The sequence below is a fragment of the Anguilla rostrata genome, chromosome 8, assembly GCF_018555375.3.
Source record: "Anguilla rostrata isolate EN2019 chromosome 8, ASM1855537v3, whole genome shotgun sequence".
Taxonomy (NCBI): Eukaryota; Metazoa; Chordata; class Actinopteri; order Anguilliformes; family Anguillidae; genus Anguilla; species Anguilla rostrata.
Genome location: NC_057940.1, coordinates 57,079,075 through 57,097,353, shown reverse-complemented (window position 1 = coordinate 57,097,353; position 18,279 = coordinate 57,079,075). Strand labels below are relative to the sequence as shown.

Here is an 18,279-nt window from a genome sequence, read left to right as displayed (position 1 = left end):
CACCTTAGCGCCTCTGTCTTAAACCCCCCCCCCCTCGCCCCCTCGCGAGAGACAGAGAGCTCTTATTATACACCTAACCCTAACCTGGCCGAGTCGGGAGAAAAATGACGACTAAACTGTTGGTGAAGTGAGTAATTACCACGGCTCATATGGTGACGTGTTCCACCCCTGGGGTCCTGAAGTGTGGATTAACGACCATCGAGCAGATCAGTGGGCATTAATTCGACTGAGGCAGATAGCCTTGTTAGCTGGGTTTAAGTGTCTTGTGGACGTCCATTACAAAGAGATTCAGAGAGTTTGTGAAAAGCTCAAACTGATTGAAATGTAATTTCAGAGAGTACTGGAGATTTGCACCCCTAGAGGAAAACAAGACACAACACGAGAGGACATTATTTTTGGATCCTTTCAGTTTATTTTTTATTTATTTAATAAAACTACCCACCATGCTGTCATCAGCCATGTCAATGAAGGCTCACAAAACTAGCAAATAACTTTCTGAATTTTTTATTAATTACTTTTTTTTTTAGCAAATAATGTTCAAAAATTTTGCCACCTGAGCCCCCAGTCAAAGGCCTGGCCCCCCTGCAGTCAGCAGGTGGGGAGAGGAAGTGATGTCAGGAGCGGGGGGCGGGGTCGAGTGCACAGCAGGTGGGGAGAGGAAGTGATGTCAGGAGCGGGGGGCGGGGTCAAGGAGCTCCCGGCGGGAGGCGAAGGCCAGGGTGAGGAGGTGCAGCGCCCCCCGGTGTTCGGGGCAGTTCTGGTAGACGCACTGCAGGATGGAGTCCACCGCCTGCAGGTGGGCACTCAGGCGCTGGGCGGTGGAGCCCGGGGCTGTCCCGCCCGCGCACACGGACCGGTACCGCCCGTCCCGAACCGCCTGCAGGTGCCGGACACGCCCCTGCAGCGTGATCAACCGGGACCGGTTCTGTGGGAGGGGGGGGAAGGGGGGCGGGATTGGATGAAAGCCTTCATGTAAATCTTTGCTCAGGGCATGAGGGAATCATGGGAGTTGGAGAATGTGTTAGGAGTCCACGTAAGAGAGGACCAGTCTCTGAAGCCCGACTGATGGGACAGTTTTACCCGAGGAGGTCCTGGAATGTATTTTTACTTATGTGGGAAAGTTCCAGCAGAGTAGCTCAGTGTGAGAGAGCAGCTCAGTGAGAGAGTAGCCCAGTGTGAGAGTAGCCCAGTGTGAGAGTAGCTCAGTGAGAGAGTAGCTCATTGTGAGAGAGTAGCCCAGTGTGAGAGTAGCCCAGTGTGAGAGTAGCTCAGTGAGAGAGTAGCCCAGTGTGAGAGTAGCCCAGTGTGAGAGTAGCTCAGTGAGAGAGTAGCTCATTGTGAGAGTAGCTCAGTGAAAGAGAGAAGCTCAGTGAGAGAGTAGGTCAGAGAGAGAGCAGCTCAGTGAGAGAGAGAAGCTCAGTGAGAGTAGCCCAGTGTGAGAGTAGCTCAGTGAGAGAGAGTAGCTCAGTGAGAGAGTAGGTCAGAGAGAGAGCAGCTCAGTGAGAGAGAGAAGCTCAGTGAGAGAGTAGCCCAGTGTGAGAGTAGCTCAGTGAGAGAGAGCAGCTCAGTTTATGACAGCAGGAGTCTGTACTGTGCAGCATGCAGACCTTCTCCTTGGCGTCCTGCAGGCTGCGCAGTTCTGTGTCCACCGTGTCACAGGTGCTGCGCAGCTCGGCCAGCTGCTTCTGCTTCTGGGACAGGGTGGAGCGCAGCCCCCTCTGTGTGTCCTGCAGCTCCACGACCACACCCTCACACTCCTTACACTTCTACACACACACAGGGGAGAGCACGCTGAGTGTGTGTGTAATCACACCCTCACACTCCTTACACTTCTACACACACACAGGGGAGAGCACGCTGATGTGTGTGTAATCACACCTCACACTCCTTACCTTTTACACACACACAGGGGAGAGCACGCTGAGTGTGTGTGTAATCACACCCTCACACTCCTTACACTTCTACACACACACAGGGGAGAGCACGCTGAGTGTGTGTGTAATCACACCCTCACACTCCTTACACTTCTACACACACACAGGGGAGAGCACGCTGAGTGTGTGTGTAATCACACCCTCACACTCCTTACACTTCTACACACACACAGGAGAGAGCACGCTGAGTGTGTGTGTAATCACACCCTCACACTCCTTACACTTCTACACACACACAGGGGAGAGCACGCTGAGTGTGTGTGTAATCACCCTCACACTCCTACACTTCTCACACACACAGGGGAGAGCACGCTGAGTGTGTGTGTAATCACACCCTCACACTCCTTACACTTCTACACACACACAGGGGAGAGCACGCTGAGTGTGTGTGTGTGTGTATGCGCAGTCTGTGTGTGTGTGTGTGTGTGTGTGTATGCGCAGTCTGTGTGTGTGTGTGTGTGTGTGTGTGTATGCGCAGTCTGTGTGTGTGTGTGTGTGTGTGTGTGTATGCACAGTCTGTGTGTGTGTGTGTGTGTGTGTGTGTATGCGCAGTCTGTGTGTGTGTGTGTATGCGCAGTCTGTGTGTGTGTGTGTGTGTGTGTGTATGCGCAGTCTGTGTGTGTGTGTGTGTGTGTGTGTGTGTGCGCAGGCACTCACCTTCTGGCAGTCCTGTATCTTCCTGCGCAGGCCCTGCAGGACGCTGTGGGACTCAGTGTGGGCGGGGCGGGTCCGGGCGGACCGGGCCTGGGTCTCACAGTGCATCTCTATGGCCTCCCGCCTAGCAACCGCCGCATCCAGCTCCCTTAGCAACCGGGCCTGCTGCTTCATCAACTGATCGTACCGCACCTGTGCAAATACACCTGTGCATATCACACCTGTGCAAACACACCTGCGCATATCACACCTGTATAAACACACCTGTGCAAACACACCTGCGCATATCACACCTGTATAAACACACCTGTGCAAACATACCTGTGCAAACACACCTGTGCAAACACACCAGTGAATATCACACCTGTACAATCACACCTGTGCATATCACACCTGTGCAAACACACCTGTGCATGTCACACCTGCACAATCACACCTGCGCATATCACACCTGTATAAACACACCTGTGCAAACACACCTGCGCATATCACACCTGTGCAAACACACCTGTGCATATCACACCTGCACAATCACACCTGTGCATATCACACCTGTGCAAACACACTTGTGCATATCACACCTGTACAAACACACCTGCGCATATCACACCTGTACAATCACACTTGTGCTTATCACACCTGTGCATATCATACCTGTGCATATCACATGCGTTGGACAGACATCACATACTACATGAGCATATTGTGTGCAAGCAGATGAAGTGTATGGAGTTGTGTGAGATAGTGTGTGTGTGTTTCATGTGTGTATGTGTCTGTGTGTGTGTATGTGTGTGAGCGTGTGGGTGTGTGTGTGTGAGTGTGTGTGTGTGAGTGTGTGTGTGAGTGAGTGTGTGTGTGTGAGTGTGTGTGTGAGTGTGTGTGTGTGTGTGTGAGAGTGTGTGTGGGAGTGTGTGAGGGCGTGTGTGTGTGTGTGTGGTGTGTGTGAAATGTGTGTCGTGTGTGTATGTGTGAGCGTGGTGTGTGTGAGCGTGTGTGTGTTTTGTCGTGAGCTGGTGTGGTGAGTGGTGTGTTGAGTTGGTGTGTGTGTGTGAGAGTGTGTGTGCCTGCAGAGGCCCACCTCCATGCGGTGAATCTCAGACTTGAGGAAGCGGACGTCTCCCTGTCCCATCTCCTCCCTGACTGCCAGCTGAGTCTCCTTCACCAGCTGCGTCTTCTTCTCCCACAGGAGCACCTGCCGCCTGACCGAGAGAGAGGTCACACACACACACACACACACACACACACTTTCTCACTCACACACACACACACACACTTTCTCTCACACACACACACACACACACTTTCTCACTCACACACACACACACACACACACACTTCTCACTCACACACACAACACACACACCTTTCTCATCACACACCACACACACACTTTCTCATTCACACACACACACACACACACACACTTTCTCACTCACACACACACACACACACACACTTACTCGGCCTCCAGTAGGCTGTTGAGGAGCATGTCCTTCTCTTCTTGGATCCTCTCCAGATTCATCTGCAATTCAATGGCCTCCCTTTCTGAATCCTGACGCGCACACACACACACAGACACACATACAATCAACAAGGCATCTCCTATATATTCCAATCACCTACTTCAGAATCTGACAGGAGTAAGTGGGAACGCTGTGGCTCTGTGCAGGAGGGGATGGGAACGCTGTGGCTCTGTGCAGGAGTGAGTGGGAACGCTGTGGCTCTGCAGGAGTGAGTGGGAACTTTGTGGCTCTGTGCAGGAGTGAGAGGGAACGCTATGGCTCTGCAGGAGTGAGTGGGAACGCTGTGGTTCTGTGCAGGAGTGAGAGGGAACACTGTGGCTCTGTGCAGGAGTGAGAGGGAACGCTGTGGCTCTGTGCAGGAGTGAGTGGGAACGCTGTGGCTCTGTGCAGGAGTGAGTGGGAACGCTGTGGCTCTGTGCAGGAGTGAGTGGGAACGCTGTGGCTCTGTGCAGGAGGGGATGGGAACGCTGTGGCTCTGTGCAGGAGTGAGTGGGAACGCTGTGGCTCTGTGCAGGAGTGAGTGGGAACGCTGTGGCTCTGCAGGAGTGAGTGGGAACGCTGTGGCTCTGCAGGAGTGAGTGGGAACGCGGTGGCTCTGCAGGAGTGAGTGGGAACGCTGTGGATCTGTGCAGGAGGGGATGGGAACGCTGTGGCTCTGTGCAGGAGGGGATGGGAACGCTGTGGCTCTGTGCAGGAGTGAGAGGGAACGCTGTGGCTCTGCAGGAGTGAGTGGGAACGCTGTGGCTCTGCAGGAGTGAGTGGGAACGCTGTGGATCTGTGCAGGAGTGAGTGGGAACGCTGTGGCTCTGTGCAGGAGTGAGTGGGAACGCTGTGGCTCTGCAGGAGTGAGTGGGAACGCTGTGGCTCTGTGCAGGAGTGAGTGGGAACGCTGTGGCTCTGTGCAGGAGTGAGAGGGAACGCTGTGGCTCTGTGCAGGAGTGAGTGGGAACGCTGTGGCTCTGTGCAGGAGTGAGTGGGAACGCTGTGGCTCTGTGCAGGAGTGAGTGGGAACGCTGTGGCTCTGCAGGAGTGAGTGGGAACGCTGTGGCTCTGCAGGAGTGAGTGGGAACGCTGTGGCTCTGCAGGAGTGAGTGGGAACGCTGTGGCTCTGTGCAGGAGTGAGAGGGAACGCTGTGGCTCTGCAGGAGTGAGAGGGAACGCTGTGGCTCTGACCTTCAGCCTGCTGATGAAGTCGCTCTCCATGAGGCAGTTGCGGTGCTCCAGGGCTTCGCTCTGCTGGCTGTTCTTGCTGAGCAGGCCGTTGAGCTTCACGATGTCCAGCATCAGGCCGTTCATGTGCCTCTCCACCTCCGCCTGCTCCCTGCGCTCCTGCTGGATCTCACCTGCGCACCAGGTAGGGCACAGACACTCAGCCACCCGCACGCATGTGCACAGCTGTACAGGGCTACGGGGATGAGAGGCAGGGGCTGCGTCCCAAATCACTCTCTATTCCCTATATAGTGCACTACTTTTGGCATCAGCCATTTTGTAGTGTGTCCCATCTGAGAAACAAAATTGTAGCACACTATATAGTGAACGACTTCCGCCCCACAATGCACTGCAAATGTAGGGTACAAGCTATGTACACTATCCGGAAGCCCAACTTCCCACAATACACTGCGGTAGGGCTTTACGGTTTCTTTCAACAAAGATGGTGTTTGGAAAAAGCGAGCGGTAGCTACTTGTATAAATGCAAGTTGTCCATAGTTATGTCAAATCATGAATTATATTTGCATATTTTATACAAAAAAGTCACCAGTTTTCGTCAGAGTGCCCAGCGTAACGTTAACGGTTTTTCTCCGGAGAGCTGCCTGCTAGCTGAGAAGCTAGCTAATCTCGGCAGCTGTGCAACTATTTTTTACAGTCTCTGAGTGCAACTCAAGCAAAACGTCATTTTTGGTCCCTGATAAAAGATGATTTTTGAACAGTATATTGCTATACATTTGGTCGATGCCAATGTTAATGAATATGTAACCGAGAATTTCATATATACACGTAAAGATTACGTTCAAAAATATTTTATCAGGGACCAAAGACGTCGCTTTCTCGCCACATCAATAACGAACGCAATTTCCATTATTGTGCGACAGATATTCAAAAGATAGTAGCGGCGCAGGGTGATGACAACAGTGTCCCAAAGCAAACGTTCGTTCTGCTGCTCACTCCCTATGTAGTGTGCTACATATTTCCCACTATATATGGAATAGTGAATGAGTGAACAAGTGAGTCATTTGGGACACAGCCAGGGCTACGGGGAGGAGAGGCGGGGCTACAAAGAGGAGAGGCGGTGCTATGGGGAGGAGAGGCAGTGCTACAAAGAGGAGAGGCGGTGCTATGGGGAGGAGAGGCGGGGCTACAAAGAGGAGAGGCGGTGCTATGGGGAGGAGAGGCGGTGCTACAAAGAGGAGAGGCGGTGCTATGGGGAGGAGAGGCAGTGCTACAAAGAGGAGAGGCGGTGCTATGGGGAGGAGAGGCAGTGCTACAAAGAGGAGAGGCGGTGCTATGGGGAGGAGTGGCGGGGCTAGAAGGAGGAGAGGCGGGGCTATGGGAGGAGTGGCGGGGCTACAAGAAGGAGAGGCGGGGCTACAGAAAGGAGAGGCGGGGCTAGGGGGGGGAGGCGGGGCTACAGGGAGAGAGGTGGGGCTACAGGAAGGAGAGGCGGGGCTACGAGGGGGAGGAGGGGCTACATGGAGAGAGGCAGGGCTACAGGGAGAGAGGCAGGGCTACAGGGAGAGAGGCAGGGCTACAGGGAGAGAGGCAGGGCTACGGGGAGAGAAGCAGGGCTACGGGGAGGGGAGGCGGGGCTACAGGGAGAGAGGCAGGGCTACAGGGAGAGAGGCAGGGCTACGGGGAGAGAAGCAGGGCTACGGGGAGGGGAGGCGGGGCTACAGGGAGAGAGGCGAGGCTACGGGAAAGAGAGGCGGGGCTACAGGGAGAGGCGGGGCTACGAGGAAGAGAGGCGGGGTTACAGGGAGAGAGGCGGGGCTGAAGTACAGACCCTCAGTGTGCACTTTCTTCTGCTGCAGGATGGTGAGCTTCCCCTGCAGGGTCAGCAGGGCGGCGCTCTGGGTCTGCCTGTCCTGGTTGAGTTTAACCAGCTCCTCCTGCTGGCGGAGCCAGGACTGCTGCTGGCCCTGGATCTCCGCCTCCATCTCCTCCAGCTCCTTACGCAGCTTATGCACACGAATCTCCAGCCCACCCACGTCCTCGTGCTGCACACACGTACACATACACACACACACACACACACACACACACACACACGTACACATACACACATATACGCACACAAACACACACACACGTACACATACACACACATACGCACACACACATACACACACGTACACAAACGCACACACACATACAAACACGTACACATACATACACACACATACACACACGTACACAAAGATACACACACACACGTACACATACACACACACGTACACATACACACACAAACACACACACACGTACACACACATGTACACAAACGCACATACACACACGTACACAAACGCACACACACATACACACACGTACACACACACACGTACACACACACACACATACACACACAAACACACACACACGTACACATACACACACAAACACACACACACGTACACAAACGCACACACACATACACACATGTACACAAACATACACACACACACACACGTACACATATACACACACACGTTACACACACATACACATACATGTACACATACACACACACACACAAACGCACACACACATACACACACGTACACAAACGCACACACACATACACACACGTACACAAACATACACACACACACACGTACACATACACACACGTTACACACACATACACATACATGTACACATACACACACACACACACACACAAACGCACACACATATACACACACACGTACACACGTGAGGAAATATACAGACATGCTAAACTCTAAGCACACCTGTTTGGCTTAAGTAGGCAGTTGTGTGCTACATGCGCTAACCGTTCGCCCACGTGCTAACCATACTGGCAGTGCCCGCACCAGCGCAATGCCCACCTTGGTGCACATATCCTCGATCTTCTTGTTGTAGTTGCCGATGGCGAACTGCTTGCGCTCGATGATGATGTCCTGCTTGCTGATCTCGGCCTCGCTGTGGGCCAGCAGCTCCTGCTGATGGGCCATCTCCTTCTGAAGCTCCGCCCACACGCGGGACAGAGACTCCGCCCGCAGCTTCACCTCCGTGCTCTCTAGCGTCACCTGAGCGATGTCATCCTCCAACAGGGCCACCTGGAGCTCCTGCACACACACACACACGCACACACACACACAGACACCTTTTTTAATTCAGGCCTTGTGCAGCCTTTGTTGATTAACTTGTGAAATGCAAAAAAGACTTCTCCAGGTAATAAAATTAATTTTTTGAACCGTGCCTAATGGTGCCATGTGAGAGATCCATTTGATTAAATCAGTCCCTAACCCTCCACCTCTTCTTCTCTCCTCCTCTGTCTCACTCACCCTCTCCTTCTTCTGGGTGGCGATCTTCTCCACCTGCTGGCGGGAGTACTTGGCGGCCTGTCCGTGTGACAGCTGCTCCTGCATCTTGCCCATGATCTTCTCCTCCAGCTCCCGGCGAACGCCGACCTCGCGGTCTATCAGCGCCCGGAGCGCCGCAGCCTCCGCCCGCCGCGCCGCGCAGTCCTGCCGGGAACGCCGTTAAACACGCGCTGAACACGCCCTCAACACGCACTGAACACGCCCTCAACACGCGCTGAACACGCCCTCAACACGCGCTGAACACGCCCTCAACACGCCCTCAACACGCACTGAACACGCCCTCAACACGCCCTCAACACGCCCTCAACACGCTCTCAACACACCCTCAACACGCGCTGAACACGCCCTCAACACGCACTGAACACGCACTGAACATGCCCTCAACACACCCTCAACACGCGCTGAACACGCCCTCAACACGCACTGAACACGCCCTCAACACACCCTCAACACGCACTCAACACGCCCTCAACACGCACTGAACACGCCCTCAACACACCCTCAACACGCACTGAACACGCCCTCAACACGCGCTGAACACGCCCTCAACACGCACTGAACACGCCCTCAACACGCACTGAGCTGTGAGGAAAGGGGGAGGAGCTATGGGGAAAGGGAGAGGAGCTATTATGAAAGGGGGAGGAGCTATGGGGCCTGTGTGTGGGAGGGGCCTCACCACTGTGACCTGCTCCAGCATGTGCTCGCTCTCCTGCAGCATGCGTGTGTAGGTGGCGTGTTGGGCCAACAGCGCCTCCTCCTGGGTCTTGCTGCGCGCAATGAGCTTACGGGACGTCCCGCAGTCCAGACGGGCCGAGTTCAACGCCACCGTCAGCTGCTCGTTCTGCTCCTCCTCCTGCCCTATGGACTTCCGGAAACCTTCGATCTCCGTGTCCAGAGCCCGGGCCTGGTCCCGTGCCGCCCTGTACCGCAAGCAGTGCACAAAAACACCCTCACACGTCAGCCAATGCTAACATGCTAACACACACAAACCAACACAAACACACCCTCACACATTAGCCAATGCTAACATGCTAACACACACACACACACACACCCTCACACGTTAGCCAACGCTAACATGCTAACACACACAAACCAACACAAACACACCCTCACACATTAGTCAACTCTAACACACACAAACCGACACTAACACACCCTCACACGTTAGCCAATGCTAACACGCTCACACACACAAACTGACACAAACACACCCTCACACGTTAGCCAGTGTTAACACGCTAACACACACAAACCGACACTAACACACCCTCACACATTAGTCAACTCTAACACACACAAACCGACACTAACACACCCTCACACGTTAGCCAATGCTAACACGCTCACACACACAAACTGACACAAACACACCCTCACATGTTAGCCAGTGTTAACACGCTAACACACACAAACCGACACAAACACACCCTCACACACTAACCAACTCTGACACGCTCACAGTGTGTAGTGTATATAGTGTATACTCTAGTGTGAAGAGTGTATATTGTAGTGTGTATAGTGTATACTGTAGTTAGTAGAGTGTAGTGTGTATAGTGTATACTATAGTGAGTAGAGTGTATACTGCAGTGTGTGTAGTGTGTATTGTAGTGTGAATAGTGTATACTGTAGTGTGTGTAGAGTGTATTGTAGTGTGAATAGTGTATACTGTAGTGAGTATATTGTAGTGTGTGTAGTGTATACTGTAGTGTGTGGACTGTATACTGTAGTGTGTATCATGTATACTGTAGTGGATACTGCAGTGAGTATACTGCAGTGTGTGTAGTGTATACTGTAGTGTGTAGACTGTATACTGTAGTATGTGTAGTGTGTATTGTAGTGTGAATAGTGTATACTGTAGTGAGTATATTGTAGTGTGTGTAGTGTATACTGTAGTGTGTAGACTGTATACTGTAGTGTGTGTAGTGTGTATTGTAGTGTGAATAGTGTATACTGTAGTGAGTATATTGCAGTGTGTAGTGTATACTGTAGTGAGTATATTGCAGTGTGTGTAGTGTATACTATAGTGTTTAGACTGTATACTGTAGTATGTGTAGTGTGTATTGTAGTGTGAATAGTGTATTGAGTGTATAGTGTGTAATTCACCGTAGCGCATCCAGCATGGCGTTGTACGCCTCGTCGCGGCGCCGAACTCCCAGCAGGCTGATGTTCCACTGCTGTAGAAGCTGCTTCTGCTCGACCAGCAGAGCATCCAGCTCCATCTGAGCCTGGAGGACAGATTACACGCTCACAATATACTGGGATCAGTTACACAGAAACCCAGGGCCCCATTGCACCCCAACACTGTACTGGGATTAGTTACAAAGGAATTACACCCCAACACTGTACTAAGATCAGTTCCACATAGATTACACGCTAACACTGTACTGGGATCAGTGACTGAGGGGTTACACGCTAACCCCTACCTCAGACAGGCCCTCCTGGGCCACCTGCGTCTCCATGGCCTGTGCGGATGCACGCGCGTTGTACAGCGCGGTCTGCTCCTGCAGCCGCTCCAGCTTCTGCGTCAGCCGGTCCACGTACAGGTCCTGAGGGGCGGGACAGGAGCTCGGGTCACCACCCCCAAAATCACCCGAGCCCCACGATCACGCTTCCCGCTCTGCTGCTATCATCCAGCACATCGCGCTTCCTCCTCAGACACGTCAGGGTTCCAGGGAACCGTGCGGCGGGAGAATCTGACCCCCGTCTGCGGCCCAGTTCAGGCCAAAGAGCCGCGACACGTCGAAACCATTTTAGAGTCGCAGAGAGGAGGTGCAGCAGTGTGCACGGCCCTCTCAGAGCGCCCGACGCAGAGAGGAGGTGCAGCAGTGTGCACGGCCCTCTCAGAGCGCCCGACGCAGAGAGGAGGTGCGGCAGCGTGCACGGCCCTCTCAGAGCGCCCGACGCAGAGAGGAGGTGCGGCAGCGTGCACGGCCCTCTCAGAGCGCCCGACGCAGAGAGGAGGTGCGGCAGCGTGCACGGCCCTCTCAGAGCGCCCGACGCAGAGAGGAGGTGCGGCAGTGTGCACGGCCCTCTCAGAGCGCCCGACGCAGAGAGGAGGTGCGGCAGCGTGCACGGCCCTCTCAGAGCGCCCGACGCAGAGAGGAGGTGCGCAGCGTGCACGGCCCTCTCAGAGCGCCCGACGCAGAGAGAGTGCGGCAGCGTGCACGGCCCTCTCAGAGCGCCGACGCAGAGAGGGTGCGGCAGCGTGCACGGCCCTCTCAGAGCGCCCGACGCAGAGAGGAGGTGCGGCAGTGTGCACGGCCCTCTCAGAGCGCCCGACGCAGAGAGGAGGTGCGGCAGTGTGCACGGCCCTCTCAGAGCGCCCGACGCAGAGAGGAGGTGCGGCAGTGTGCACGGCCCTCTCAGAGCGCCTGACGCAGAGAGGAGGTGCAGCAGTGTGCACGGCCCTCTCAGAGCGCCTGACGCAGAGAGGAGGTGCGGCAGTGTGCACGGCCCTCTCAGAGCGCCTGACGCAGAGAGGAGGTGCGGCAGTGTGCACGGCCCTCTCAGAGCGCCCGACGCAGAGAGGAGGTGCGGCAGTGTGCACGGCCCTCTCAGAGCGCCCGACGCAGAGAGGAGGTGCGGCAGTGTGCGGGAGGGAGAAATTATCCTAACTTTTCTCATTTTGAAAGATAAATAAAGGGCGTGAGGGACGTACCGTTACGGGGCCATTTTAATAGAACAGTAACATCTCAGTTGCCATATAAACAGTTCATTCGGAATATTGTTTTATTCGGAACCATGGCAATGACCGGAATATTGTGTGCATGTAAACGTACTGCTACAGCAAGCTCTCATGCAAATCTCCAGATCGTCCTGAGATATGTTGCATCTTGTGCTTGGAGGGACTCTGGCGCCCCCTGCTGCCTACCTGCGTGTTCTTCTCCTGCGCGGCGCGGTTCTTCTCCACCTGGGCCTTGCGCGTGCAGGTCTGCGTGGTTGCCAGGTCAGAGCACATGTCCTCGCTGGCCCCGTGCAGGTAGAGCAGACGCAGGGCCATGGTGTCCACCTCCGCCTGCATCTGGGACACTGTGGAGGGGGGGGGAGTCACAGAGGGGTCTGCTTGTATGGAGCGGCATGGTCAAAGGAGGGGTGTGGTCATTTGGGGACGTGGTCACATATGGGCAGCATCACAGGACAGAGATGCACAGTCTCCTCTAGGTGGCAGTGTAGTATAAAGGGTAAGGACACTGCCATTGTCAATTAGAGCAATGTACATAACCTAATTGCTTCAGTTCTATCCTGCTGTATAAATGGACACAATGTAAATGCTATGTAAAAAGTTGTGTCTGTTAAATGCACTGTTTATTTTTTCATACATACTTTTTTTAACACTGATTTAAACAGCTGGATATTTTACTGATTGATGTGAAGCACTGGAAATGCCACCGCCTGGGACTCAAACCTGCAACCTCTGGGGGATATAAGCCCTTTGGGTCTTACCCTGCGCCCACAGCTGTTTGTTCTGGGCCACAGTGGCGCGGTAGTCGCGGCGGACGTCCTCCAGCCGGTCCTGAGCCTTCTGGCGCTGCGAGGACGCGGCAGCGTTGGCCTTGTTCTGCCCCTGCAGCCTGGCGTCCACCCGCCCGAGCTCCTCCTGCACCTTATACAGGGCCGTGCCCACCTCCACACGCCCGTCACCCTCCGCCCGCTCCATGGACCGCTGGGGGGGCGGGGGGGTGAGGGGGGGCAGTGTTACACCAAGCAGAGCTCCCAATCTGCACAGACGTGCCGAAGCAGAGCGCGCTGCCCCTTTAAGAAGAGCCTGAGAGGTACTAGCTACTTTACTACCTGGGAGCCTTTGGATGCTTTTTTGGGTTTTCTGTCACAAGGATTTGAAGCCAAGTTAACAGTCTGAAAGGGGAGAGAGAGGGAGAGAGAAAGATAGAGAAGAGGGAGAGAGAGAAAAGAGAGAGGGAGAGAAAGAGGGAGAGGAAGAGAGAGCGAGAAAGATGGACAGATGTGAGTGAAAGATAGAGAGACAGAAGGAGAGAGGGAGAGAGACAGTGAGAAGAGAGAAAGAGGGAGAGAGGGAGTGAGGGAGAGACAGAGAGAAAGAAGGAGAGGAAGAGAGGGAGAGAGTGAAAGATAGACAGAAAGAGGGAAGGAAGGAGAGAGAGATAGAGAGAGAGGGAGGGAGAAAGAGAGAGAGGGCATACCAGCTCACGCAGCTCATTCTCCAGCCTCTCCAGCTGTTTCTCCAGATGAGTCTTCAGTGCGGCCTGGAAGCCTTTCATCAGAGGCTGTGGGAACATGAGTGAGAGGTGTTAGGGTTAGGGCTGTGGGAACGTGCGAGAGGTGTTAGGGTTAGGACTGTGGGAACATGAGTGAGAGGTGTTAGGGTTAGGGCTGTGGGAACGTGCGAGAGGTGTTAGGGCGGAGTTAGGTGTTAGGGCGGAGTCAACGCAGCGGGCAGCGGAGGGGAGAAACTGGGAGAGACAGAGAAAGGGAGAGAGATGCAAGGGAAAGTTGGGCGACAGAGAGAGGGGTGATAGTGGGGATGAGAAAAACTACAGTAAAGAGAAAAGGAGGGGAAGGTGGATAAAAAGGAGGATGCTGGAAGGAGAGAAATGTAGTGTTACGACAAGTGAGAGGGAAGAAAGTGAAAGATGGAGAGGGAGAGTGATATTACTCACATGCTCAGGGTCCAGCACGAGCAGTTCCTCCTCCATGTCTCCCACCATTTCATCTCTCCTCTCCCCGACGGCACCCTCCTTCGTTTCTGCGACCACGTCCTCGTCCGTCTCCTGGGTCACGCCCCGATCGCTCTCTCCGTTCCCCGCGCCCTCAGCGCCCTCTCCGTTCTCCCCGCTCCCTCCATCCTCCGGATCCCCCCCGCTCTCGGCTGGCTGGTCTGCCTCCGAGACGGCTCCGGAAGTTTCCGGCTCATCTTGGCTAGGGCTGATACTAGACATTTCAGCCACTTTAATTATGTGTAATTAAATGGGCTGCGTTTATACTGAGCCTTTCACCTCGTTACAGCGAAGGAGGGGAACTCGCCTCAAACACAACCGATTGTCTAGCCCCCACCTGGGTGATGTCCGGCGGCCATTTTGTGCCAGAACAGTCAGCACACATTAGGTCAGGTGGAGAGGGAAACATTTACATTTATCCAAATAAACCAGGGAATAATTAGGTGGCCATTTACGACACCAAGTAGGGTGTTTGGCCCATGCACACCCCTAAGAAAAGTGCCATGGGATCTGTTACGTGCCTACATCGATCTTAAACTGCTGCAGTGAGTCAGGAACATACATCATACAGCTAACGTTAGTTAGCCTGCAAAACTGAAGATCACATTACAGGGATATTCAAAGCTAGCAGTTTAACGCACTGAAAACTGCACATGGGTAAACGTGATTTAGTTTTAAATAACACCTGGCTAGCTAACTTGTAAAAATAGTTCACGATCGCTAACTTAGAAACCCCGTAGCTTACAAAAGCTAGTTAAGCATTTAGCTAGCCAAATTGCCAGCTGGGTATGCTTTTATGTAAGACATCGTTTGACATCATGTGTGGGCTATTTACATCTCATAGATCAGCAGACGACTGACTTTTGGTTGCCAGCAAAGGCGACAGGCGTGCTAGCTATCAGAAGACGAGCGAACAGTCCTCAGCACACAAACCAATTTCAGGTGAAGCTGACCGCTAACTCCCAGTTAGCAAAGCAACTGCCGAATTAGGCCTAGCCAGTATCTCCGTGACTGAAGTTGCGTCGAAAATGAACTAAAAACTACAAAAGTAACGTTACATGGATATGTTCCAAGGACCAGACGGTAGCATGACTTCTAAAACTACCGAGCTTGTTTATTTAAAAAATGTAATCTCCCGTTACAGTATTGTTCAGTATAGCTCGCCAATAAAATAAAGGCTAACTGCTAATCAATCCTACCTGCCAGTATCGTCCATACTCAGCTTCAATCTACCGAGGTAGTGTCCAAAAATATATTTCGTTGAGAAAAACTGAAGTGATCAGCAAGTGAAGACTTGTTTCTGTGAGAATGTGAACTAAAAATGGAATATTTATAATGCCATAATTCCAAAAGTGCTGTTGCCTAACAGAACCCGGCGTTAAGACGCACACAATTGGTCACTTTATGAAGGATTTACTTGTGACGCCTTTACACAAAATCAAGATCCTCAAGTTACGGTCAAATCGGCGTCCATCTAATTGCACTCGAAGAGTATTGTACATTATTATTGCCTATGAAAAGTATCTGGGGATTTTCCTTGAATAGATATATAAATAATCAATTAAGGCAGGTTAAACTTAAAACCATATATCCTCAGCCAAAACACACTTAACCAAATTGGTATGCGCTTCAAATTAAAGAATGGCACGACGGACGCTATGGACCACATTCTTGGCACGTAATAAACAAGCACTATTCAGAATCTATACGCTTCCCAGTTCCCTGCATTCTTTCGTGTCACCAGTTCGTCCTTTTACGATTTTAATGATGTGGGATCTGTTTCACTCGTCAGGAGTCATATCAAACCGTTATAGCCACCGTTTGCTGGGGGTAACGGGAAGGATGCGTGATGTAGTGGCATGTTGTACAAATACGTGAAATGAATATGAGAATTTAGAGTGAACGGAAGGGGACGAAGAAGATGTAGTTGAGTAATCCCTTACTCTTGAATGGTAACTTTTGGAGACCCATAAATTGTGTTCAGTGGCATGTTCATTGACTAATGCCATATTGTTGTTGATGGAAGATTCTTGTGACATGGCAGTAGAGAGCAGCTGATGTTTAGTTTTTGGTGGCAGAATTGTTGGAGAAATAATAAGACATAAATAAACCTGCAACACAATGCATGATTGGTTCTATATTGTGTGGTCATGTCATTTTTCAAAAACGTATTCTTTATTTAACCAGGTGAAATACCCCGTTGCAATTGACTTCACTTTATTATATAAGGAATCAGAGAAATGCATATACAAACATACGAACTTAGCAGAAGGCATACCTGCTATGGGGCGACATAGCTCAGGAGGTAAGACCGATTGTCTGGCAGTCGGAGGGTTGTAGGTTCAAACCCCGCCCTGGGCATGTCGAAGTGTCCTTGAGCAAGACACCTAACCCCTAACCCCGAACTGCTGAGAGGTATCAGTTGTAAAGCGCTTTGAATAAAAGTGCTATATAAATGCAGTCCATTACCTGCCATAACTAATAGCAACTGGTTCCTAATCAAATGAACTGAAGTCGAAACTAACTCGTAGATTACATGCAAAAATATGAACTATTGTAGTATTACATATGTATAACTAAAATCTACCCATAAATGTATGATAAACTATAAAGTGCATTAATGTGGACAATGACGCAGTTTTTGTTCTTTTGGCTCTATGCTCTACCACATTGGATTTAACATGAAACAATGAATGTGAGGTTAACGTGCAGAATGTCAGCTTTGTGTAAGTCGCTCTGGATAACAGCGTCTGCTAAATGCCTGTAATGTAAGGTAGTACTAGGTTGCAAATACAAAGCATAGAATGAATGCCTGAAATCTGTGACCCAGATTCTGGGTCTTCGGCTCCTGCTTGTTTAGGGGGCTTTTTGACTTCAGTATTGTCTTTAGCAAGTGAAACACATGTTCAGTTGGATTCAGCGTGCTGGAGTGCAGAGCCAAAACAAATAAAATTCCGTCACTGTCTAAATATGTACTGCCCTGCATATATAATTTAAAATAAGTTAACAAGTTAATTCGTTATTAAAATGAGGATACTGAATGTGAGGTAACGATGCATTCTGTGTATCTTGCTGTTAGTAGTGCTTATACACGCAGTAATAATATAGGCCTATTGTTCCACAAAAGAAGGTTGTGCTTAGTGCGAAAGTTGTTGTTGAGCTGTCAAGTCGCGCATGTGAGGTCGTAAAATGACGTCCCAATTCTTTAAAACGGGAGGTTACTTAGCACTGCGCATGTATGTGGGTGGGAGTATGTGAGCAAAACAATCACAGTATACACGCCAAGTAAGCGCTGCCCTACAAACACACTACGTAATGGCAACGTTGCACTTTGGTCATAATTTGGTAAATCGCAACATTACCAACAGGTGACGTTGTGACAACATTCCTCTATGGTCGCAAAATAACCAGTCCTCATGGAGGCTGTTTTGCAACGTTGCAGTAACGTTATAGAATTACGTAAATACGATGTACTTTAATAACGTAACAATTACGTTATATCACAGTCCACACCCTTACTTCATTTGAAACGTTACTGGTAGGTTGTCAGAACGTTTGCAAATGACGTATTGGTTTACATTAAAATATCTATCTGTCTGTTTGTCTGCGCGTTTACGCTTGGACCATTAACACGTTATATCCAATGCAGGGTTTATTTATTTATTTATTTATTTATTTTATAGGATATGATGGATAAGCAGGTATATGGTTCTAGGGTGGTTGACATGGATAGGGATTTTATAGTAGGACTAGGTGTAAAGCATGGAGAATAAAATATAGTTTAGGGTGAAGGGATTTAGAGTGTAATTACATCTATTGTCTAATCCACACTCCGAAGCAGAAGGTGGCGGTAATTCACCAATAAGCTGTATACCACCCGCTGTAAAACAAGAAGAAGAAGACGTTATAT

At 51.4% G+C, this 18,279-nt stretch overlaps 1 protein-coding gene and 1 long non-coding RNA gene across 2 annotated transcripts; one reads left to right on the top strand and one right to left on the bottom strand.

Annotated features, from left to right (window-relative positions):
* Nucleotides 1-389: 389 nt before the first annotated feature.
* Nucleotides 390-18,200, bottom strand: LOC135262268 (coiled-coil domain-containing protein 40-like). The gene is made up of 17 exons (XM_064349255.1): nucleotides 15,569-18,200; nucleotides 14,313-14,583; nucleotides 13,836-13,919; nucleotides 13,120-13,339; nucleotides 12,548-12,705; nucleotides 11,100-11,222; nucleotides 10,780-10,901; nucleotides 9,350-9,593; nucleotides 8,635-8,817; nucleotides 8,176-8,415; nucleotides 7,110-7,323; nucleotides 5,285-5,454; nucleotides 4,049-4,140; nucleotides 3,667-3,787; nucleotides 2,592-2,780; nucleotides 1,608-1,766; nucleotides 390-925 (listed from the first exon to the last, which is right to left on the bottom strand). Exons 1-17 carry the CDS (start codon nucleotides 15,583-15,585, stop codon nucleotides 668-670), a joined length of 2,865 nt encoding a protein of 954 aa, XP_064205325.1. The 5' UTR covers nucleotides 15,586-18,200; the 3' UTR covers nucleotides 390-667.
* LOC135262271 (uncharacterized) lies at nucleotides 5,345-8,547 on the top strand. Its single transcript, XR_010332162.1, has 2 exons — nucleotides 5,345-5,465; nucleotides 7,138-8,547. It is a non-coding gene; the product is annotated as an uncharacterized LOC135262271 (long non-coding RNA).
* Nucleotides 18,201-18,279: the final 79 nt, after the last annotated feature.

Excerpts from the sequence above, each read along its gene's own strand:
- LOC135262268 (XM_064349255.1), bottom strand. Across the intron at positions 8,416-8,634 it reads CCACCCAGAAGAAGGAGAGG|GAGCTCCAGGTGGCCCTGTT; the intron begins GTGAGTGAGACA and ends GTGTGTGTGCAG. Across the intron at positions 1,767-2,591 it reads AGATACAGGACTGCCAGAAG|AAGTGTAAGGAGTGTGAGGG; the intron begins GTGAGTGCCTGC and ends GTGTGTGTGTAG.